General features: G+C 37.1%; 1 protein-coding gene across 2 annotated transcripts in view; it reads left to right on the top strand.

Annotated features, from left to right (window-relative positions):
- LOC145998697 (polyamine-transporting ATPase 13A3-like) overlaps positions 1–23,586 on the top strand; it is a 129,510-nt gene extending 105,924 nt beyond the window's left edge. For both annotated transcript variants that reach the window (XM_083135177.1, XM_083135176.1), the window contains 6 exons: positions 22–156; positions 3,849–4,002; positions 10,926–11,168; positions 16,906–17,054; positions 18,031–18,268; positions 21,652–23,586. In XM_083135177.1, the coding sequence (XP_082991303.1) occupies positions 22–156; positions 3,849–4,002; positions 10,926–11,168; positions 16,906–17,054; positions 18,031–18,268; positions 21,652–23,009 (2,277 nt within the window). In that variant the 3' untranslated portion in view covers positions 23,010–23,586. The remainder of the gene's footprint in view (positions 1–21; positions 157–3,848; positions 4,003–10,925; positions 11,169–16,905; positions 17,055–18,030; positions 18,269–21,651) is intronic.
- Positions 23,587–26,084: the final 2,498 nt, after the last annotated feature.

Raw genomic sequence — 26,084 nt, forward strand, 5'->3', positions numbered from 1 at the left:
TTATTCTTGAAATATTTTCAGATGTTTGAGTCGACTGGTTGGGCATTAGAAGAACCAGATGTTGATGACACGTCCAAATTTGACATGATGTTTCCTACAGTTGTGAGACCTCCAAAACCTGATATTGTGTTAAGTTCCGAAAACGTGGAGATTGATGTAAGTATATGTTCCATTTTATATTCTGATGTATTTCTTCTCCCTTGTAGAATTCTTTTTTTATAAATACGACGTGACATTTAAAAGAGGATAACTTGAAGAAACTTAATTAATTGTTCATTTCTACAGTGAAAATCTCCAGACAGTTAATGTCTAACAATTTTGTTAAGTAAAAATACTTTGTGAGATTCATTGCAAATACATTATTCATCCTGTAAAATATATTTTATCATTGCAAATACATTATTCATCTTGTAAAAAATACCTTGCATCATTACAAATACATTATTCATCCTGTAAAGTATCTTGCATCATTGCAAATACATTATCCATCCTGTAAATATACCTTGTCATTGCAAATACATTATTCATGCTGTAAAAAGTACATCGTGTCATTCCAAATACATTATTCATCCTGTAAAAATACAGTGTCATTGCAAGTACATGTACTTTACATCGCAATTATACATTTACTTCACATGATCTTAGCATGTGAATTATTTCAGTGTTATTTTGTGTGACACTCAGACATGAAATGTAACGTTCTAGACATGGATTAAAATAATCTTAATGAACTGATTTAATAGAATTATGAAGTACTTTGTGGTGTCGGCTAACAAAGGAAGAAAACTTGTGTATCAAATAGCCTGAATGCATGAAAAGTATTAACGAAAATGTATTATGTGCACGATGCATTAAAACTGTATCAGATGTACACTTCACTTGTCTGTGAAGAATGTAGGCTACACGCGCAAATAATTTTTGTTGGTGAGGTATGCAAGTTATATACATTCACAAACATTCAAATCTTAATACAATTAAAAACAATGTAATTTCCTCATTTGTTCATTTTGTTTTTTACGTGGAGTAGGACCAATTTTTGTATAATGTCGCTTATGTTCATTAACAAAATAATGAAATTTCATGAGCCTCCCCGATGGTGCAGTGGTAGCGGCATCGCCTTGTAATCGAGGTGTCCCGGGTTCGATACCTGGTGGAGGCACATGGTGGTTCGGATCACACTTTAAACTGTAGGTCCAGTCCTGATTAGCCTTACTGTGCATAAAGTGGACTTAAAACACGAACTCAATCAATCAATAAAATTTCATGATTTTCATCTTGCCTGTGTGTGGGCGGGCCTCTCCGATGGCGCAGTGGTATCGTTGTCGTCTTGTAATCAAGGGGTCCTGGGTTCGATACCCGGTGGAGGAACATAGTGGTTCGGATCACACTTTAAACTGTAGGTCCCATCCCGATTAGCCTTACTGTGCATAAAGTGGACTTAAAACAACAAATCAATCAATCATCTTGCCTCTATGCTATTCACAGAAATATTGGATAAGTAAAATTACCAGCAATAAATAATACACGAATACAGTGAAAAATCTCACATTGTGCATTTCACTGTTGTTCCAATGAAGCAAATCTACATAATATTCTGGATCATAGATTTTCCAGCATGAAAAGGCTCCACTGTAAACTTATTAATACAAATATTTTGTTTCTTTAATGGGAAAACTACTTTAAACCTAAATAATCAGGCACTAAAGAAACACAAGATTATTAACAATATTGTTGTAACTTCACTGCGGCTTCACAGACAAATTGCAAAGATTTAATTTCCTTGTATACAGATACGCCTATATTAACAAATGCTGATGATATGTTTGATTAATCTGCCCCATTCCTACAAGGTATTAAACTTAATCCATCAAACTATAAAATGAGAAACACACATTTTTCTTACTTTATTTATTGATGCTCATATATATTCGTTATTTTCCAGTGAAAGCTTGTTAAAAATATACCTTAGTTTCATTAAGGTTTCGATTTTATTTATTAAGTCTTACAACTACCATTCTTAATTTCAGTTTCTGACATGTGAGGAGTTTTATCTCCATTGCTGTACTGCCTTGATTATTGTGATTCTTTTGTGATGAGTAGCAATGTAGTAAGAAAATTGTGTAGGATGAATCATAGAAGAATGCAGAACGGAGTAGTGAGGGTAGCTGATGTGAAGAGAAGTGGAGGGATAATGATTTTCAATACTAATAAACAACAAGGTACTCTTAAATTAATAGTGTTTTGCTACTTGGAATAACTTTTGGACTTGTGATGTCTCCATGACTGGAAATCCATTCAGAAACTAGAAATGTGGTACTCTGCAGTGAGCAAATCTCTGGAAATGCTAGGTTGTCTGCGTAATTATATTTTTGCCATTTTAAGGGGGCATATGCATAGAGGATGATCACTGTGATGAGGATAAATGCTAAATTGATGAGTAATAACTGCAGAGACATTTCCATGCCTTATCCAGGATTTGAATCCTGTAACCCTGGTGTTAGCCTGGTCCAAAATTTGCAGAAATTCTCGTTTTGTTGAGGATAAAGGAAGCCTAACAAGTCACCACCCAGTTGGGTGCCAATGGACCTAAAACACCCCACACCATGTTTGGAACCCGAGCGAAATTTCTCCACCCTACCGCCCCCTTTTTTATTTTTGCCATAAGGATTGCACACCTAGAATGTAGGGTGTTGCCGGTGGTGTAATGCCTTGTAATCAAGGGGTCCCAGGCTCGATAGCAGTGGAGGCACATACTGGTTTTGATCCCACTTTAAACTGTAGGCCCATTCCGATTAGCCTATCTGTGTATACAATTGATTTAAAATTCAAACGTAGAATGTAGGCATCCCGCTAAATGGACTCTTATGATCCTCGGGAGGGTATGATGACTTTATTTATTTTTATTAACTTGAGCTGAAAGGTATGCAGAAGGTCATGAAAGGATCACAGAATAAGTCACTCAACTGGGGGTGACTTGTTAATTTCTCACCTTTCAGGAATTTTGGGCCATGCTACCTGGGTTGTCTTTGCAGATATTATATTAACTATCCTGCTATAGAAGCCAAGTATATGGCCATAAGTTCTGGCATAATTAGACTCCCTGCTCCAGTGTACCAGAAGAATTTTAAAATATCTAATGAATAAATCTGTAGAGAGAATTTTATATTATCTTCCCATGGTGTTCATATCCAAATCTAGAGCAGCTTCCCTATTTCCTACAGGATCCAGATGTACATCTATTTTATTCAGAGATATCATACTATGTTTACTGGTGAAGTGGTGGATCATCGGTCAAAGAACTTGACTGCTCCTCATAACTTATCATTTCACAAATAATTCAGTAACATACTCTTAAACTTTTCAGTCAGTATTGAAGAATTCTTTAGTGAACTTGATCGCTAACAAATGTATTCTTCAACGGAACATTTTTAGTTGAATTTGAAGAAACTTATTTATTGCTTTCTTTCATAATCCTACTTGCAGATTAGGCAAACAACAAAATCTAACAACATATAACAGTTACGATGGAGGTAAAGGAGAGGAAAGTGAGAATATATAACATGTATCCAAGTATTCAGTGTAGTAACTATCTACACAAATGATCCTTCAAGTTTATTAAGTTTGTTAAAGTAATAAAATTAATAATTTTAACTCCTATTTAACTTCCTCTTTATAGGAGAATTGGACATATTTTTTGCAGCTATTGCTGCTCTTTTGTGTTCGTGTCATGTATGCTGGTTGTTAAATGCAGTACTTATCTTTTGTATGTTTTGTTTTAAGGCAGTTGTAATAATAATATTAACATATGAGTGTGAAAATAGTTCAATAAATATTCAATTTTTTTTCAGCCACCCTTTGAGATTGGAATTGTTCGCCAGTTTCCATTTTCTTCAAGCCTTCAGCGGATGAGTGTGATCACAAGGACTCTCGGTGGAAGCCAGTTTGAAGTCTTTTGCAAAGGGTCTCCTGAAATGATCGTTTCCCTTTCAAGACCTGAAACAAGTCAGTATCAAATGTAACTTTGAAACTTATTGCTTTTTAGTATATTTTTCTTGTAATATCACAAAGTTAATGAGAAAGTAATGTCATAACTGATTCATGTCCTTTTTGCAATGATTTATGATGCTGAAACATGTGGCAAGCTTCAAAATATTTATATAGAACATTTCCATGTCCTCTTGGGGTAAGTAAGTGAGAAATTGCTGACAGTGTTTGGAAATTGTGACTCAACCAGTAACCAAACACGAGTCTTCGACATTCCAAACCTACACGGAGATCAAAATTGTTGAAATTCTAATGAAGTTAGATGTTAGCTTTTAGAACAGCATAGAACATTGGTGTGAATTATATCAATGACACTGTGTGAAACATAATTTTCAGTTAAATTATTAAATAATTAAATAATTACATTATTCCACTCTAATAGGATTGTAATGTTTAAAAAAATGAAATGAAATGGAGGGAAGACATTAAAAATAACATTTCACCTTGCTGGTCCTCAGGCTTGGTGGCTGAGCACATTAATTGGTGGACTTTTTGAACTTGCCATCGAAGATCCTGGCGTTGAGCCCTTGCCTGTGCATTCTTTTTGAGCAATGCTTTAAATAAATAAATAAATAAATAAAACTATCCTGGTCCCAATAAAGCAAAATGATATACAATTTTCATGGATTATAAGTAGGGGCATGCATATTTCGTTTTTGACGAAAAAACGAAATTTGAAAAAACACATTGTAGTGTTAATTTTTCATGTTTTTGAAAGGTGTGAGATGCATTTTGTGACCATGTTTTGTCACGAAATAATGCGAAATGAACTTCAAAAAGTGAAATTAACTCTTAAACACGAAATTTACCATTTATATACAGACGCGACACTTTCTGAAGTCTGAAGTATCCTGTGAGTTATGCAATTCCCGGAAAATTGATTAATTCTGCTGTTAATATTGGAGAAGCAAAAATGGACTCCTTTACACAGAAATAAACTTAATACTCTTATAACTACATAAATGTGCTATTAGAAGTGAAATGTTAATTCTGTGGAATAAGTGTAGTTTTTAAATAAAATTTAGGAATATATTCACAATTTTAAAACCAAAATGTCTTTTCATATACCACTTTTCATCCAATTTTTCACCGCTATAACACCGATATTTCATTTTATTTACCGCTTTTGAACCCGAAATTGACTTAGTTTTTGTACCGAAATTTTGCTTTTTTATTTACCAAAAATATGTGCCTCTAATTATAAGTACTATAGTTGGATATAAATGCAGTATTTATTAATGCAGTATGAAATAATTGTGCCAATTTCTCTCATGGTAGGTAAAGATGCCTGTGCAATTTGCACCATGCCATGAGGTGCAGTTGAGGCATATACAGGGTGTCATTAAAATAGCACCCTGGAACCACAGGAACATATAGAGGATACGAGAACAAACAACTTTTTTTCAGTATCATTTTAACCATTGGGGCTTGTTTTGCAGCCTGTATGCTGGCAACCCAACACAATGTTAAATCGTCAGTGACGTGCGGCGACGTCAACACTTGGAGTAGCAATCAGTGGCATACCCAAGGGGGGTTGATGTGGGTCAACCCCTTAGGGCTCAGTATTCCTAAAAAAAAAGTACATGTAACTCTCCCCCTTTCGAAAATCAAAAAAGATTTGATTTGACTACTAAGCCAGAACCCCGGCCTGGACATGGATGTTATTTGTGAGATCCCTTCATCAATTTCATCATATCTTATTCATCCTCATTTCCACGATAACCAAATGTGGCAGAAAAGCAAAGTAAAATAAACCAAACCAACAACAACAATAAGAATGTGCGTTCTTTTGCCCAAATAAATACTTCCGTATTTATGACCATTTAGCTTACCCTTTTTTTTTATTGGAGGCCACGAAATTAGTATATTTAAATAAAACACCACTAAGACGAGAATGAGCATGAGCAAATATTTGGTTATTTAATCATTATATCTTCCATATTTAAAAAAAAATAAAAGAAAGCATAACATTTCCAAGTATTTTTGTCTGCTCATAAACAATAAAACTATATTTTTACATCCCACATTATACATACATATTATACAACCTGTATAAAGTTGTGGTGTAAATACAGAGAACGTAAGTACTGTAGAAATTTCTCCCCTGAGTTCTTCAGAAGATTTATAAAGGAATCTAGGGGAAACCAATCCCCTATCTGTTCCTATAGCAGATAGACCGGCGTACCATAAACCACGGCCTTTCAACCAGTGCAGCGGGGGTCGAGGGTGCAAGGGAGGCAGAGACAGAAATCTTCACTTTCCCGTCCAGCGGCCGTTTCTACCTGAAACTGGTGAGGCAGAGTAAAAGCCAGCTAGAGTAGCCCCTTTCCAGTCTTTCCTGCTGATCACATCGAGGGACGAGAAGCGCGTAAAAAAAAGAAGTGTTGTATGTAAACTGTGGCTTGAACAAGACAATAAATATTGTGATTTGAAAATAATTAGAGATGCGAGATTGATTGATCTATCTCTGCTAGACTACTCCTCAGTGCACGTCACTGCAAATTGCCTCGGTGGCACCCTGTCCTGTTGTGCAACAGCATGTGCCAGTGTTGCAAGGAACATACATATTCTGCGAAAATAACATAATAACAGTAACATTTTGTGTTGTAAAACATAATGGAGAACGAATCCAGCAACCCAAAGGGAGATAAATCAACGGCACAAAAACTGATGGAAAAACAAATAATGTATGCAAAAGGAAAGTGGTGTTGAAACTTTCGTAGAAAGGAAAAGAAACTTAAGTCAAGGTCGGAACCGGGAATTTAAGTTGAAAGAGGGTGGGGGAGGAAATGCATCCAAGGACTAAGAGAGTTTTTTTTTTTTTTTTTATTTAGCGATTTTTCTTGCGCACATTAAAATTTGCTACATCAGATTTTATCTCTCAGCCTGCATATCATCTATTTCCAAAATAATATTTCATTTTTATTCAGGTTTTTCAGAGTTGCTACGCGACTGGAAAACCTGGAAAACAGTGAAAAGTCAGGGAATTTGGTTGGTCAGGGAAAAGTCAGGGAATTTTGCATATTTTCTGGAATTTACGCGCATTTTGGAGTTGCAGGAGAACCAGTTACAAAATGAACGAACGGTTCATTTCCACTTTCGAATTCAGTTCTTGTGATTCCAGTCCCCCCAAAAGATTCAGTTCAGAAACTTGTTCCTCTCGTCATTATGACTTCTATTTTTAGTCTGTTACGTACAAAATTATGGTTCCTTCGCATTTCAATTCTATATTTATTCACTCTCGGATCTTGGATCCGTTCATTTTGCGACTCATTCTTGTGAACCTGTTCAAGACCGGAATTTGGAGAGCCCTGAGATTTTTCCTTAGAGAACAAGCTACTCAAGACGAAACCTACGCACCAGCCATCCTCAGAATTTCTTGCGGAAAAAATGTTGCTTTAGCTTTGTGTGAGGTGAGGAAATTTTCTTTCTTCAAGAACACACCCGTTTGGAACCAGTTCTCTTTTGATATGTGAAGCGGAGCAGGTTGGTGTTCGGACAGTTCATTGGTTTTGGATCTGCAATAAAGCTTGAAGAGCAGAATTTCATGTAACTGGCTGTGGTTGACGTCACACTGGACGGGTGCGGATGCCGAGTAAAAACAAAGGGGCTCACTACTTCGTTCCCCCCGTGAACCCATTCTGTGAATTTGAGTCTTTCGTTTGCGACCCGTTCAGAAGCAACCTGATCAACTAGTTCATTTGCTCGTCGTAGTTTTTGCATTGCAGAGATGTGTTACACCCGAGAAATTAGTGATTTGATGCAGTATCAGTGACGTCATTGTTCGAATATGCACGTGTTTTGTGCATGTAGAACGAATTTATTTTGTAAAACTGGTGCGAAATAGAGGAATTAAACGTACGCTGGTCACACATCATTGTTAGATTAGGAATGTTGGTTTCATGCCGATAGTAATTTTACGTATTGTTCGTGTGTAGAATGAAATTATGCTGAAAAGTGGTGAAAATGAGCCCAAGTTCCTTTTGTTTTATTACGATTTCATCATGCTACAAATGTAACTTTTACATGGTTCGATTTCAATTTATGACTGTAATACATACTGCAGAGTTTTAGCGATTACTTAAGATTTTGTGAATATATGCTTTTGTGGTTAGGTTAAGAATGTCAGGTTTGGTTGTCTTAGAATTAAAATAAAGACCCTGAATGCACTCTGCTAAGGTTCCGATTTATTTCTACATTCATTCCCACTAGTTTACGATACTTACTGTCGCTTGTCAACCGGAGAATACCTTGTCCGTGGGAAGCATGTATGATTGAGTAATGTCATTTTGAAGTTTTTTTTTTCAACATGAATAACTTTTTTCGAATCCAAATAGTGCTCATTATTTTAAGGAAAGTTCAAATTTCGTGTCACAATGATTGCCAAAATTCTATGATAATTAGTCTTCCTGACAGGAAAATTTGAAAAAAAAATCATAAAACATTCGGAACTGTTACCTTTTAAAATACATTTTTCGATGTTTTCCGTAATATAAAATTGGTTCCAGCATGTGGAAAACTCAAATAATGGAGATATTTGATTCCAAAGTATGGCCCGTGTATATATTTTTTTAGGTGTATGGTTGGTCACCGGCCCCATTCAAGTTCTGAATTTCCGTAATATGTACTATTTGCAATAAATTAAAAAATATAATCATTAAACTTATTGCATATTTTCTAAAGGTACATGACCTAATTTTCTGTTGTTTCTCATTTTTATTGATATAGGCTAATTAAGGTTGTATACAGGTTACATTGTAAAGCTTTGATATATGCCACATTTTTTTATTGATTTTTTTACACCACCTTAATTGTAATGACTTAGTGAAAATGGGGAAGTACAACAGTTATTTATTTTTTCATTGAATAGCATTATATTAATCACTTGGTAAATTTTCAGCTAATAACTGTATATTCATATTCATAATAATTAACGTGCCTGCATATTTAATTGAAAAACATGAGGTTCAAAAGCAAAAATCATGACGACAAACATGTCTGGAAAATTTTTATTTCTGGTCTGGAAAACCTGGAAAAGTCGGAGAATTTCATAATCAAAAAATAGTAGCTACCCTGTTTTTACTTTTATTCTGAAATAATTACATTGTATCCAGTGAAAACTTACTTATATCGGGGTTGAGGGGGAGCCCCTTCCATCTGGGCTTAAGCATTTTGAAAGGGCTCGGATGTTGTGGAAAATGTGGATCATGAAGACATGAAACAAGGTGGTGGAAATTCATATTTTCGGTTGAAGGTGAAGCTCAGTGGCAGGGGGCAGGCACAGAAACCCTGATGCCAAATTCAGTCTCTTGGTTTTTACTTTTGTTTATTTTTAACTGAAAATTTCGAAAAGGTTAAAAATGGGGATTTCTGCTTTGTTGGTGCATTTGTGGAGTGCAGAAATTCATCACAATTCGCAGATTATGAAATAGCAAATTACATACAGTGTATCGACACCCTCCCACAATGGAAGGGTTACGACCGTTGATTGATCAGCAGTGGTATTCTAAGAAGAGACGTATCCAATACAGAAGTGTCTCCATGATCCGTATTTTCTAATAGTCATCCCTCACTTCTGAAACTCAAGCGTGAAGACACCTCATTCCCCCAAAGTGAAAGTAAGTTTACACTGGACAAAATGTACTTGTTTCAGAATAAAATTAAAAACCTGGATAATAGTGAAATATTAAATTGCAAATAAATGACATGTACACTAAGAGATAAAATCCGATATAACCAGGTTTTATTTATGCAAGAAAAAAAACTGTCATCGGACGCGTTCAGGTCACATGGGTTCAATTTCCTGGGTGGGTGATCAAAGGTTGGAATTTTACAGGTTTGTCCCCGCAGTAAGTGGCCCTGGGACTCACCCAGCCTCAAATCAATGGCTACCTGTGGACGACACTGGTCAGGGGTAAAGGTAGCCAAAGCATGGTACTGATCACATCACTTCCAAGATAGCCTAGATCTAGAATGTGTGGGACCCTACCCCCATATCTCCTAACTGTGCCTTCATAGTATAGTGATATCAACGGGGAACATTACCTTTTTACTTTTTGACCTCGAATGTGTTCCCTCCCCCATCCCCTCCTACAACAATTTCTGGTACCGACCTTGGACACGTTTGTGCCTAAGTTTCTTTTCTTTCCCTTCTACGAAAGTTTCCACCACTTCCTTTATTTGTTTTTGTCATTGTTGTCATTGTTGTTATGTCATTTTCGTGGAATATGTATGTTCCTTGCAACACTGGCACATGCCTTTGCACAACAGGATGCGGCGCCACCAAGGCGATTTAATGTTGTGTTGGGTTGTCAGCTTAATGTTGTGTTGGGTTGTCAGCATACAGGTGACAAACGAGCTTTTTTGAACACCTGTAGCACCCAAACGACGCTCCAACGATTAATATGCTACTGAGGAAAGTTGTTTGTTTTCATGTCCTCTATATGTTTTTGTGATCCCCGGGTGCCATTTTAATGACACCCTATATAGGGGCATGTGCCCCCCCCCCTGCCGTCCCCATTTAATTGAGGTTAGGTGAGCCCCAGAACTGCTTTATGGGGGGGCAAAGCTGGGAAAAATTCTGACTTGGTTCACTCACCCCAGGAATCAAACCCATGTCTCCCATGTGGCAGTCAGATGCCCTACCAACTCCACCACCACAGCTCCACTTGGTGCATAGTATATGGAATAATCTTAAGGATTGTTTATCAACAATTTTTTTTTTAGTTATTTTCAGATTTGATGTAAACTGAGTAGTATGACTTGCTGTATTGCTATGCATATTTGCATTATTTCATTTGTGGCAAAGCAATGACTTCTTTGAGAAGTCCTGTGTTCATGTTACCAGGTATGACAGCCCACACTATTTTTTTCTCTTGCAGTTCCAAAGGATTTTAGCTCAGTCCTTGAAGAATACACACAAGAAGGATATCGTGTTATTGCCCTAGCATGGCGTGGTTTGCCCAAAACAAACTATGCCAAAGTTCACAGAATAACTCGAGAAGAGGTCGAGAGTGGGCTCTCTTTCTTGGGTTTGCTTGTAATGGAAAACAGACTGAAGAGTGAGACAACAGGAATAATCCACATGCTGAATGATGCAGACATACGAACAATAATGGTCACAGGTGAGTTTTTATATCATAGTGTAAGTATACGCCAGATCCCAGCCTGGGCGGGCATTCTTTGTGAGTGTCCCTTCATCAATTTCATCATATCATCACTCATATTCATGTCATTAGTAGAGCCACATATTTATGGTGAATAAAATATCAAGATTTTCGTACAAAAACCATGTATATTTCAGGACCGATAATTTTACCGATCCATACCGATAATTTTACCAAACCGATATATCTATAAATATCTCATAATTTAGTGCAATATTCTGCCATGTTGATATATTATTCAGGGTGGCGACAGACCTGGAAAACCGGGAAAAGTCAGGGAATTTGAGGTGTCAAAAAAAGTCAGGGAAATGTCAGGGAATTTCGTCTTCATTTACTTTATTTATTTATTTATTTAAAGATATCGTTATGGAACTCTGCACGGGAACAGGAAACAGGAAATCTCGTTCGTAAGTTTCGGCCTCAACTTTTAGGCCCCTTTTATGCGCAACTCAACCACGGCGCCAGAAACCAGTGATGGCAGGAGGAGAGAGAGAGAGAGAGAGAGAGAGAGAATTTTTTCTCGCCCGGTCTTCTCGGCGGGAATTTCTAAATTCGAACACTCTTTGGAGGAAAATTGTTATAACTCGGGCACTATGGGAGCAATCTACTTCGGATAAGTTTTGTTTTTCAGCTAAAACATCAGCGCATGCAACCGTGTACAATTCAGAACACCGGACCGAGGAAGGGCGGCTTGGGTGTTGGGGGGGGAGGGTCACGCCCCCCGAATTTCAGTGGAAAAACTTAAAAATTTGGAGTTTGCCCCTCTTCTCCCGCTATTTTGGGGAGAAGGCGCGAACTTTAGTATTCTTTTCAAAGAATGGACATTTCTCAAGAGAATGAAACATGTTTCATGTTCTTGGGTGCCATACAAGTTGTATAATAAGCCAAAATGTGAAATTTTATTTTTACGTAAAATAGGTAACTTGCATTTTTGGAGGAAATTTGTTATAACTCAGGCACTATGGGAGCAATCTACTTCGGATCAGTTTTGTTTTTCAGCTAAAACATCATAGCATGCAACCGTATACAATTCAGAACGCCGAACCGATCAAAGGGGGTTTGGGGTCGCGACCACCGAATTTCAATAAAAAAAACAACATAAAAATCTTGAGTTTGCCCCCTCTTCTCCCGCTATCTTGGGGAGAAGGCGCAAACCTTAGTATTCTCTTCAAATAATGGACGTTTCCAAAGAGATTGAAACATGTTTCATGTTCCTGGGTGCCATACAAGTTGAATAATGAGCCAAAATATGATTATTATTTTTACGTAAAATAGGTAACTTGCATTTTTGGAGGAAAATTGTTATAACTTGGGCACTATGGGAGCAATCTACTTCGGATCAGTTTTGTTTTGCAGCTAAAACATCATAGCATGCAACCGTGTACAATTCAGAACGCCGAACCGATCAAAGGGGGTTTTGGGGTCGCGACCACCGAATTTCAATGAAAAAAAAACATAAAAATCTTGAGTTTGCCCCCTCTTCTCCCGCTATTTGGGAAGAAGGCTCAAACTTTAGTATTTTTTTTTCAAAGAATGGACATTTCTCTAGAGAATGAAACATGTTTCATGTTCTTGGGTGCCATACAAGTTGAATAATAAGCCAAAATATGATTATTATTTTTTTTTACGAAAAATAGGTAATTTGCATTTTTGGAGGAAATTTGTTATAACTCAGGCACTATGGGAGCAATCTACTTCGGATCAGTTTTGTTTTTCAGCTAAAACATCATAGCATGCAACCGTATACAATTCAGAACGCCGAACCGATCAAAGGGGGTTTGGGGTCGCGACCACCGAATTTCAATAAAAAAAACAACATAAAAATCTTGAGTTTGCCCCCTCTTCTCCCGCTATCTTGGGGAGAAGGCGCAAACCTTAGTATTCTCTTCAAATAATGGACGTTTCCAAAGAGATTGAAACATGTTTCATGTTCCTGGGTGCCATACAAGTTGTATAATGAGCCCAAATGTGAAACTCTGTTCGGAAATGTGGCATGGATATGTTGTGGAAAGGAGGGGGGGGGGGGAGGTTGGTCATCAATATGAATTTCCCAGGCTTGCTCCAGACCTGTGTCAGAGTTTCCACCCAAACATAAGAGTATGAAGGTCCAAAAAGCACATTCATTTCGTAATCAGCACCATGATACCATTATGGTATCATCGGGCCAGTACGACCTTACTCTGATGATACCATATGGTATCATCGGGGGAGTAAAGGTTAAGACTCTAAATATTACCTGGAAAATGATTTGAATTATCATTTTTTCTTCTCCGTATAGGAGTAGTAAGGAGACTTGTCAACAGATGGAGGGGATAAGAGCGGGTGGCGCCGTCCGATAGTTGTCGGACGTCGTAGTAAGGCATTTTGTTGGGCAAACTGAAGGAACATGGAAACAACTATGTTCCATTGATACATACGATTTTTGTCGAATATCGCCACCCGACAAAGTATCTCACTACAACATGCGACAGAAATTGCATGGACTGCAACATCCAACAAAAATCGCATGCATAAACCAGAAGAGCTTTAGACTGCAAATATGCTGCTGGAATTTTATTGCTTTTCTGGCTCACTTCACCTTATTTAATGTAGCAGTGCTTACGAAGGTTTTCTTTCATCATCCTGACGTATTACTGGTTTCGCACAAGTTAACATACGTTTACAATGACATTGCACTATTCTTAGATATCAAGAAGAATCCAACCAAACGGGATATATATTGAATACTATCACGAAAAAGTGAAACTTAAATCTGCATTGGTGAACGAGAGCATGCTCCCAACCTCAAATTTACTGCAACACTAGTATTGCAATGAAATTAACGCCACACTCTGTCCTGTCTGTTTAAACTGGTGAGAGATGGTCATTAATCTCTCACTGAGTAAGGTTAATGTCCAATATTATGAAATAAAATAATAATAATAAATACGTAAATATTTTAATATCATATTTACTCGAATCATTCAATCATGAAAGCAAATCACATTCTTCAAGAATTGACTCTTCTCTGCCAGCCCTGCTAAATTTTCACTATCCATCTACTGATTTATACGAGGGGTGGCCAGAAAGTAATTTCCGATTAGTAGGGACTTTGATTTTTCGCAAACGCCAAAACCGTGAAAAATGGTAATTGCTGCGAAGTTATGTTTAGGAATGTGCAGTGATGTCTGGACACATTTTTCGCCCTTTCGAAATATCGAAATAATGCGAATTGTTGGCATTTTTACCGATTTTTTTTAAAGAAATGTCCTAAAACAACGAAAAATTCCATGAAATCCAACATTCTTGTCTTTTCTAGGCCATGTTTGTGTACATAGAACATGCAAGTTTTCCAACATTTTACTCAAGAGTAAACTATAGAGTTATACGTACATGGAATAATTCCGACAGCCACATTAAATCATGTATTTCCCACGATTTTTTCAACTTCTATCAAAACCATTTGCATCACAGAGCAAAGTGGCAGGGTTCTAACAGGAGATCAGGTGCATATCTACCGTCACACGGAAGCCACATCTTCGTATTTGTCGCACGAGATATGTTTTGAATTACCAAGCTAAGTGCGCACCATCGGCATTTGTCGAGCGAGTAATAATGGAGCTCAGTCGTTAAGGCGTCTGACTACTATGCAAGAGACCCGGGGTCGATCCCCTGCGGGGGAGAACCGGGATGTTTTCCACCTATTCAAATTGCTCCGGCACCCACCCAGCATCATATGAAGCTGGTACCTTGAGGAAACTTTGAGGGATAAAGGTAGCCAGGAGCGTGGTGCTGATCACATCACCCTCACCTTCAGCCGTGATCAAGAAAGTGTGGGGCCCTAACTCCACACCCCTATACACCTTCATGGAAAAGTGCAGGGGAGCGCTTTACTTTTACTTCCTCAAAAATCTGTTCCAACATATCAAACTGTCACGAAAATACGTATACCATGTGACCTACAATTTAAAATAATAGTTTAAAAGCACAATGGAGTATTAAGTTTCGGTATATTTGGCAGATAAATGTTCTAAAACAAAAACGCGAATTTTGGGAAACGTAACACTAACAAGTCAAAAAAAGATAATGCCAATTTTTCGTGCCATAATATATCGGTATCTGTCACGTGAGATTGATTGATTTTAATTGTTTGGGTGCGTCGCCACTTATGGTCATTATGCACCCTTCAGTATACCGGCTGGTCCATTTATAATGATAGTATGGAATATCGCATGCAGAATGCATCCAATCGAAAAATTGCACAAAAAAATTTTGATACTATTGAGGGGGTAAGTCAATGCCGCAATGTGAAATTTCAAATGGAACACCCCCATTCGTTTTACATATTTGGATTCCATGTTGAAAAAGAAGTATTTTTTGTTCGAAAAATTTTGTAAAAAAATTGCAACCTTCGAACATTTGGTAGTTTCAGTTTCATTTTGTTATCTTTATGTAATAACAGTTTTGGTTTCCGTTGAGAACATTGCAAAAACGAATTTTATTCATATTCATATTCTTTATTTTGTTCGATTCAATTGTTTCACTTATATGCAAGAGTTAAGTTGTTTGCTTTACAGAGAAGAGAGAAGTAGCTTTATGCATTGAAAAATGAGTCCACACTCATGGTTCTTGCAAGCAGAGGGTTCCAAACCTCAGTGGAAATATCAACATATAATACCGAGAATGTATAAGTAGACTGATAAATTACAAATTGTATTTCTTAATCAAACACTCTTCACTCTTATCTCATTTAGTCGTAACTTTAAAAATAATCAAGTATTTTATTTTAAACTTCCTGCCTATGACAAAATTCCGTAATCCTTCCCTAGCTTGTGAATTGTAATAATTTTCCAAATTCACTATTTTGCAGTTTGAATTCAAGTCATAGAGAATAGAGAAATTAAGTCGATTTCATAGAAGATAATATTTGTACTTAACAAAACCATACGTGGATCTGTATGAATTTATTGTTTTCATTTGCAAATACATCAATTTACTTTATTTTGTAATTTGTCAGGGAAAAATGTAAATTTTGTCCTGGAAAACCTGGAAAAGTCAGGGAATTTCATTTCTGCTTGTTTGTAGCCACCCTGTTATTTTATGGATATAAACATGCCCAATTTTTGAAAAAAGTAAATCTCTAAATATGCAACTTTTTTTGCATTGTGGTCATAGCAGCTACAGGAAGGTAGTGATCAACTTCCGGACTCGGATTTTTACCTTTCAGGCTCTTATAATATTACGCAAATTAATTTTAAAGTTTCAAGAAAAGTCTAAAGTTAGTGATTTTCATGTTTTATTAGCTCGGCATGCAAGACATGCTAGTATTTCTTGAAAAATCAATGAGTTTGACATTCTCCTTCCAACCGAAGTTAACACAGAATACTCCTTCCTCTCATTACACATGGCCAAAAAGTTATAATTTATACATTGTGATTGAGTTCGTGCAAAATTAGTTTTTATACAACATTTTACTACAACTCAGCATCCTATGATGATCTGTCAAATGAATCCTTTAGATTCCTCAAGAACAATTTCAAATTTTATATCTGATCAGTGGAATATTGGTTTATCAGTATCGGTAAATTTTATATTCATACTTTATTGGTATCAGCCTGAATTTCATATAGACCCGTCCCTAGTAAAATTTATCAAGTATAATCATTAAATTTTAGTATCTTTGACTGTCGATAATATTTTTTTCTTTATCTCACAGGAGATAACATGCTCACGGCACTGAGTGTAGCCAGAGACTGTGGTATAATACCTTCAAAGGGAAAGGTGATAATTGTCCATGCAGTACACCCATCAAAAGATCAAGCACCTCAGCTTTATTACACATACAGTGAGCAAATAGGTTGTAAGGTATGAAAAATACTTTCTTTATTTAAATTATTATTTTTGTGTGTGGTAGTGGAAAGTTTTTGTAGTTGTAAATATTTTAGGACTGGTAAATTCATGTGTCCATTGCAGTAGATTGTTTCATTGCCATATAATTGGCTGTTTCTTTGTGTAGTTTTTGTATTTACCTAGAATGGAGTAATGAATAATGAAACAAACTTAGGGCATACCAGATAATATTCTTTGCAGCCTGCTACCATTTTTTTTTATGCAGAATTGAAATATATTGAATGGATATTTTTTCTTAATTGTGTGTATTGCTTATTCATTTACCATTAGTATTTATATAACTAAATACCGCAGTGTTCTAGTTGGTAGCACGTCTGACTGCCAGATTGGAATTTTCCCAGCCGTCCCCCCCCACATAAAGCAGCTCTGGGGCTCACCCAGCCTCAAATCAATGGGTACCTGGGGAGTAAAGGTGGCTGGAGCATGGTGCTGATAACATCACCTCCAAAATGGCACAGAGATCAAGAATATGTGTGGCCATACCCCCACATCCCCTAAATGTTCCTTTATATAACTATAATTGTTTGAAACAAATCCAGTACTTATATATTGGTAGTGTTCTAGCTGTTGAGAAAATTGCTACATTTGTTTGAAAGTAATTTTTTCCACTTTCACTAGAAAAAAAGAGAATGTAAAAGTATCCATTATGGAGCTTTCAGACTGAAGTGGCAAACGACATGATCCCATTCAGTCCAAAGCAAAACGTTCACCGTGCATGCACAAACAACAAACCGAAGCAACAGTCTGAGCAACACATGCAGCTTATTGTCCTCAGTTTGAAAGATTGCACTGATTAGTGAGGGTTCATTTCCAAGCAACACTTGTCAATTGTCACATGTCACTTTGACCTGAGATTTCCCTTAAGAGTATATGTCGTTCTTAATCTACAACGAAAGATGGAAGAATTAAATTTTCTAAATTTTTGTTTCAGAACATGGTTGGAGACCGGGGAGATATGACAGATAATATGTTGAATGTTGAATCAGGACTTAAACGTGATAAACAGCCCTATAGTTTTGCAATAACAGGAAAATCTTGGGCTATCGTGAAAGATTTTTTCCCAGATATAGTTCCCCGGATTGTTGTAAGAGGAGCTGTGTTTGCGAGAATGAGTCCAGATCAAAAGCAACAGCTCATTCAAGAATTGCAAGGCCTTGGCTATTATGTTGGTAAGTATCTGTTTTAGGTAAGCTTCATTGTGAGGCAGTTATTTGCTTAACTGTCGTAGTTCTACCAATATGATGTTTCTATGAATAATCCATAAAAGTGTGCACGTTTCTGCTTTATTTCTTTCAGTATGAAGGCTTAATTCCTCACCACTGTTTCATAAAGTGTGTTGCTATTGCACATGTGGAAACAAACATTTTACAACACTGGATAGACAGTGATTTTCCAAAATTGCATTCTGTTATTTAATTATAGTCACGATACAAAAATACTGATCATGATAAATTTATTTATTATAATCTTACAGTGCAAAATTTCATTTTTTATGGCTGAAATTATAGCAAGAAAGTTCTGTTTTCAGTTCAAATTGTAAGTGTTCAAATTATTCATTAAATACAGTGGAACCCCAATTTTATGTTCCACATTTGACATTTTCCCGCATTATACATTCAATCTTGATGGTCCCAACGAAGCAATCAATTTTACATTTTCCTGCAAGTTTTTTTTTCAGCTTGGTCCTATCAAAAACATAAAATCGAGGTTCCTCTGTACGTGTTTGTTTGTGTGAAATTTTACATCAATTCATTCCAAGTTAAGGAAAACATAGCTTATCAAGAAAGAACAAATGTTAAATTTTTCCAATGTTGTTTTTGAGGTTATTTGTTACCAGTGTATGCTTTTTATAATAAGTAATTTAATTATATTGACACAAAGTATGGGATATGCACTATTAAAAGAGGTACAGCAGTACAATGATCAACATTGCATCTCATTTCATCACCTAACTCTTCCCTTGCCTTTTTTTTGCGTGGGCAGGCTAGGTATGTTTTAACTTTCTGATCACAATTAAGATGCCCAGATGTTGGAAATTTGCATCACTTACTATTTTACTTCTATAAGTAAAGGGTGATCCATAAAGAACGCCGGATTTGAAGTTGCTATAAATGAAATTTATTTTTGAAAAAAATGCACAAAACCCATACCATTCTCTTCAGGAGATATTAAGGTTTAAACATGAAAAACTATCGGTCATATGACCCCCCCCCCTCCCCTACTAGCCCTACACGCAATCACTCGATCCATGAAATTCACCATGACCCGATCACACATTTCCCCATCAAGTGTGTTGAGGACTCGTCGAATTTCTTGCTTAAGTTCCAACAAATTTCGGGGTTTGTTCTGGTAAACTTGTGACTTGGTGTACCCCACAAGAAAAAGTCACATGGTGTCAAGTTACAAGATCGAGGTGGGAAGGTTTGGTCTCCTCGCAACGAGATTATTCTGTCTGCGAACTTCTCACGCAGGAGATTGATTGTTTCTCCTGAAGTGTGGCACGTTCCGTGCCATCTTGTTGGAACCATACATTTTCAATGTTCATTTGATCCAAACGAGACCAAAGAAAATCGGTTAGCATTGCACGGTAACGAATTCCATTCACTGTCAGAGCATTTCCTTCTTCGTCTTCAAAAAAGTAAGGACCGATCAAATCCCACACCAAACCGTAACTCTCTGAGGATGAATTTCCTTTTCCTGAATCACTCTTGGGTTCTCAGATCCCCATATTCGGCAATTCTGCTTGTTTATGAACCCATTTAAATGAAAATGAGCTTCATCACTGAAAATGATGTGCTTTGCGAAACCCTCGTTCTCTCGCTCCCTTTCAAGGATCCAGTCAACATTGCCGTCGTTTTCCATGATCCGCTGGTTTCAGTTCATGCGTTAGCTGCACTTTGTATACATGCAAGTGCAGATCTTTCGTCAACATTCTTTGCATTGTTGTTGGTGCCATATGCAGTTCTTGAGCACGACGGCGATACGATTTTGCAGGACACTCAGCAACAGAATCACGCACAACAGCAACTTTTGCTTCAATCCGGCGACTTTGAGGGCATCCAGGGCTTTTGATGTCTTGTGTTGATCCTGTTTCTTCAAATTTCTAGATCAACCTATGAACAGTTGATCGTGCGGAGTTTCCGAACAGTCACCATTCTTGTAGTTCGTTTTGACAATCAAAACTCGCTGTTCCTTACTGTACCTTTCCATGGTGTTAACAACACACACAAACAGTAGAACAACTGAAATGCTTCTCAACACAAAACCTCAACGATAACTGATAACAACAATCGCATAAACAATGCTGCCAACAAAACAAAAAAATATGGCGTCCTTTTCAAATTCGGCGTTCTTTATGGATGACCCTTTACATGTATGTTCAACATGTGTAATTGCTCAGGATTGCGTCAATGATTTATTTCTTTGAATGACAAGACAAGTACTGAAGGCTCATTGAGCAGCCAAGCTGATTCTATAACATTCTCGCTATATCAAACCATCAATACCATGGCTGACAAGAATGACATGTACTACAAAATCTCACGTAACTTCAACAAGAAAACGTGAGGGGTGTTCAAGTCAAACCAGGACTTTTTTTTTCTTTTTTTTCAGACATGTAGAAAAGACTTTTACTTCTTGATGTAATCCCAGTCTACACTAACACACTTACTTCAGCATTTCACTATTGCTAGGATACCAGCACTGGGAAAAGTCAGTTGTACCTTCTCGCCATATCATATGTATAAATCAGGGTGTGGCTGGTTGTTGCTCAAGCCATAACACAATCACCTCTGCAGCCATTTAAGCAGATTGCAACTGCATCAGATATCTCACATTACTGATGTACAAACTATTTTTCTATGCATACATGAGGAAAAGATTAAGAAAAAATAATTGTAATTAATATTAATAAGATTTTCCTTCGAAAATATTTTGATTGTTTGTGCAACACAACAACAATATTGCCAGCCACCACCATGTTCTAATGGCTGCTGTAGTTGCTGGAAATTACAGCATCCATCAAAATTTTGCATCCATTTGCAGTTTTGATGTTTGAATCACGTCAATATGTGGAACGGTTTTTATTAGTACTTCTTTTTGTAATCCAGCATTCTTACATAGGTAAGTCGTTAAGTAGGTCACAAACGTTTATTGAAAAAAATACTAAGTGAGATACTGACTTGAAAAAGTTTTTTTTTAACCATACCGTAATCTCCGCCAACATTCATACACTTATCCCATTGCTTTATCAGTCCCCCAAAACATGCTGCATAAGTGTCTTTGTGCTGCTGTCCCAGTCACAGTCACACTTCACGTTCAACATCTTCATCATCCACGAAACGTTTTCCACCACTGTGCACACATTTTTTGGAAATTCAAATTCATTTTTCATATGACTGTATTCCTAGAAGTTTCAAGTTCCTGCTTTAATGCTTGTATTCCTAGAAGTTTCAAGTTCCTGCTTTAATGCTTGAATAGTATTTTTTTATGAGGCAAGAATATTGTTTCCAACATATAACAATGCTTAATTAAGTTTTTTACTACTTTTAAGCAATGTGTGGAGATGGCGCCAACGACTGTGGAGCTCTAAAGGCAGCCCATGCCGGAATCTCCTTGTCGGAAGCGGAGTCTTCGGTGGCGTCGCCTTTCACCTCCAAGGAACCAAACATATCATGTGTGCCTCGTGTGATCAGGGAAGGAAGAGCCGCTTTGGTTACGTCGTTTGGCATCTTCAAGTACATGGCTGCTTACAGCTTGGCTCAGTTCGTGTCGGTGATGATCTTGTACTCCATAAAAAGCAACCTGACCGACTTGGAATTTTTATACATTGATCTATTCTTGATAACACTTTTTGCATTCTTTTTCGGCAAGACTGAAGCATATTCGGGGAAACTTGTCAAGGAAACCCCGATGGCTAGTCTTATCTCGCTTTCCCCAATTTTATCCTTAATTCTTCAGATGCTTGTAGTTGTCCTGATGCAGTGGTTATCTTTCTACTGCATCCAGCAGTATCCGTGGTTCACCCCTTTCATAAAGGATGATAATGATGACAACCAAAGTCTTGGATGCTACGAAAATTATGCAATATTTTCAGTTTCTATGTTCCAGTACATCATTCTCGCAGTTGTGTATTCAAAAGGTGCTCCTTATAGAAAATCTTTAGTGTCCAATTATGGATTGTTATCGTCATTAATAATAATGACACTTTTAAGTATTTACATCATAATGTATCCAGAAGAATGGTTAATTGATCAACTGGAGTTAGTTCTGCCACCTGATTTTAGTTTCAGGCTAGTAGTGATGGGGTTCGTTCTTGTGAATTTAGTTCTTAGTGCAATTGTTGAGTATTTCATCATAGATTTTGTAATATTTCAAAAGTTTCGGTACAGATTTCATGATATCCGGAAATCCAGGAGAAAATATCTGTCCATAAATGCCGAACTTGACGAACAGAGTTACTCGTGGCCTCCGATCAGCAAAGAGGCACCAGAAGTGATCCCTCACAGAGAGTTACCAGCAAGCCCCGCTATAGAAGTGCACATAGGCATTTTAAGCAACGACGTAACATTTGAACACAAGAAGAGACATGAAAGTGGAGACTATAAACCAGAGATAACGTTGTGTCCAAGAACTTTATTAGAGGATACAAGTGAAGAATATTGTGGCCTTAACCATAGCACTCTGCCCGTTCGTAGCCAGGGGCAGAAAATGGTGAATGGTTCTGTAAAAACATCTGGTGCTAGAAACATCGGCAGTGCTCCTTGTATACCAGTGAATATATCTGATGAATGTGGAAACCGTGAGGGAAATCACGTTTCAAAAGATGGAAGTGAAATATCAGAATCGTACAGCACGGTTCTTAGTAGCTCCTTGAAGGATGCTGTAGAACTTAGAAATATGCATTTGTGAAAAAGAACTAACACTTTAGCTAAAGTGGTGTATAAAAATATTGAAATGCTTCTGTAAATAACTTACAGTAATTTTTAAATAAAAAAAATGTGGAAGGAGCATCTACTACAGTGGCATAATGTACTGAATTGTTGAAGTTGTACAATATCTAATTGTAATTATTGAAAATTGGCTTTAATATAGTTGTAGTAATATTCCTCTAACTTATTAAATCTTTAAATTATGAATTCTTCGGAAAGTATTACTGTACCTATTCCAGTGAACACACTAATGCAACTGGTATATAACATCCCACAATGAATTTTCTCCAGTGTAGTCTTTCCAGTAAAGAATATGATTTTAATGTTAATTGATAAAAATATATCAAACTTATTTGACATAACAGATGTGAATGTTATGCATCAGCTATTGTGGATATTTGCATGTGCACATTTACAGTGTGTTTGTTTATACATATGTGTGTCTGTGTGTGTGGATATGTGTTTATGTAGGTATTGATTGCATGTACCTTTTGCCAGTTGTATTGTGGACTGAAATAACTAGAATGTACCATATCAGAATAAATTATGTTCAGGTGCTCTTGAAGACTTTTTATTATTATCTTCACTTGTAGATGAAATTCAAAACCTTCTTTCCAAATGCAGGTGATAAGAATTGTAAAAGTTCTAATAACATGATGCACATTTTATATCGAATTGGTCAGTAAGTTTTGTATTGATACATTACTTGTTTTACTACTAAATATTTCATATTGGTCCATATCCCTAGGAAATATTAAATTTCGTGTGTGAAAGTTAGAATTATTTTCTTGTGTATAAATGAGTACCTGTAGGCAATAATGGGGTAAAGGCAGCTGGAGTGTGTTGCTGATCACATCACCTCCAAAAATATAACCGAACTGGAGAATATGTGGGTCCTCTCTCCACATCCCCCAGTGCACCTTCATGTCATGGTGCAACGTGCACGGAAACTTTATCATTGCCTACGAAAGTAAGTGCCAGGATTACATTGTTTCCATTTTCCATTCACTCAAAGAGCCATACCTACTGGGTCTTACTTAATTTCCCCTTGATGTATTTCACCTTCTTCATTGTTGTAGCTTTGGAGGATAGAACAAGTATAAAGCATGTGGAGTCGGGTCCTTTACCCCAGAATTCCTTGAAAACACATTTAAGGATCAGGGCCTGTCAATAGGTTGGGTGGCGTGCGGTCCACACATTGAGCCCTATCACCACTGTCTTTCTGACTTTTGAGGTCAGTCTTCTATTTTTGTCAAAAACAACAGCACGATATGAGACACTTTAAAAGTTGTCCCAAGCTTTCGACTCCATCTCGGAGTCATTATCAGGGCTGGTCGAGAGATGGCGAAGAAGACACTGTCCAGGTTTCGATGACATTGCTTGCTGTCTCTCCTGGAAGCTGTCGTTGCAGTCTTGGTAAGTTCCTGGTTGTTCAAATTGGAGTTTCTTAGTTTCACTGTTTTATGCCATGATAAATGATTTCCACAGAAATTATTGTTGAGATTATTTGAATTTTCAATCATGTGTGCACGTTCCGTAACATCCCACTTTATTTTTCCTTTAGAATGCCCCAAGAAGGAAACTCAATCCTGTGTAAATTGGTTAATTGTAATGGTGCATTTGGCTAACCCAGAAGAACTTTCTTTTCTCCTTGTGTATCCTATGTGGTCCGAGATTCTGATTCATAGAAATCAACCACCAATTACCACAGTATTGAGTTTCCACCGGTCCTATACACAGGCGAAAAACCCAGAGACTGAACCCAGACAAACTCTAACCCATACCGTACTACAGTCAGTCAGTCAGTAATGCAAAAATGCACCAGGTTTTCGATTAGCAATTTGGCTAATATTATCTTTTCGGACCAGATTACACTGAGGAACAAATTAAAACTTTTTGTTTTGCCGCTGGATGAAAATAGGTGATCTTTAATAAATCGGGTGCGCTGATTTCAAAAATCATAACAAAAATGCTGTATCACGTACCATTTCTGGCGGAAACCATTTTGAAAATTTTTCACCACATTGAAAGAAGGGTAAAATATAGAACTTTGCTCCAAACCTTAATGTGATAGTGTGATTTTTAGTAATACATTGGGTTCATAGAAAACCAAATATGATTGTCAATGATGTAGTTACGACATGCACTAAAATTTGCAGTTGCAGTAAAATAGTAAATAATACAGTAAACAGTAAAAGTAACGCACCATCAAAACGTATTTTTCTGTATGATTCCCGCTTATAGCAGACGTGTTGAACATCTGAGACTGTGTTCCAGCAGTAATCCGCTAGTTAAATGGGAGACCATCTGCCTTTATAACTTTTTTCCATTTCTGAGATTTGTTGGTGAAAGAGCTTGCCCTGCTTGTCACTCACTGCACCCAGATTAGAGGGGGGAAAGTCTAAATTGGAACACAGAAAGTGTATCTTGAGAGACATATTGCATCCCATTTCTTTGTATGTTGTTCTACAAGTTCAGAATAATTGTGAGCTCTATGGTTGCCAAGGAAATTGCGACACACACCCTTGAACGCACCCCATGCTGCTTTCTCATATTCACTTAACAGTTCTTCAAAATTGGGATCGTTCATTACCTCCCGGATTTGTGGACCAACAAAAATCTCTTCATTTATTTTAGCATCACTTACACCAGGGAATTTGCTTCGTAACTACTCAAACCCTTTTCCTTCTTTGTTCATGGCCTTCACAAAGTTCTTCACTAACCTCAACTTGATGTGCAGTGGGGGAGTAACACATTGTTGGCGTCGAGAAGAGGTTTGTGAGAGACACTTTTTTCTCCAGGTGTGTAATACATGTCCTTTGCTCTGTTGTCACATGGACAGAGGAAACAACAGAATTTCGTGAAACGTGATTGCATCCCCTTCAGATCAGCTCAGATTTTTCACTAGTGTTTGTCGTAGCTAACACTTGAGAGAATGAAAGCAATGGTTTCATATGTGTCCTTCATTTCACTCGCATGAGCAACTGGCACTGAAGGTTTCTCATTTCCATTATGCAGGAGGACCGCCTTCAAGCTAGTTTTGCACGCATCGATG

This window comes from Lepisma saccharinum, chromosome 14, assembly GCF_977018435.1.
Source record: "Lepisma saccharinum chromosome 14, izLepSacc3.1, whole genome shotgun sequence".
In the NCBI taxonomy this organism is placed as follows: Eukaryota; Metazoa; Arthropoda; class Insecta; order Zygentoma; family Lepismatidae; genus Lepisma; species Lepisma saccharinum.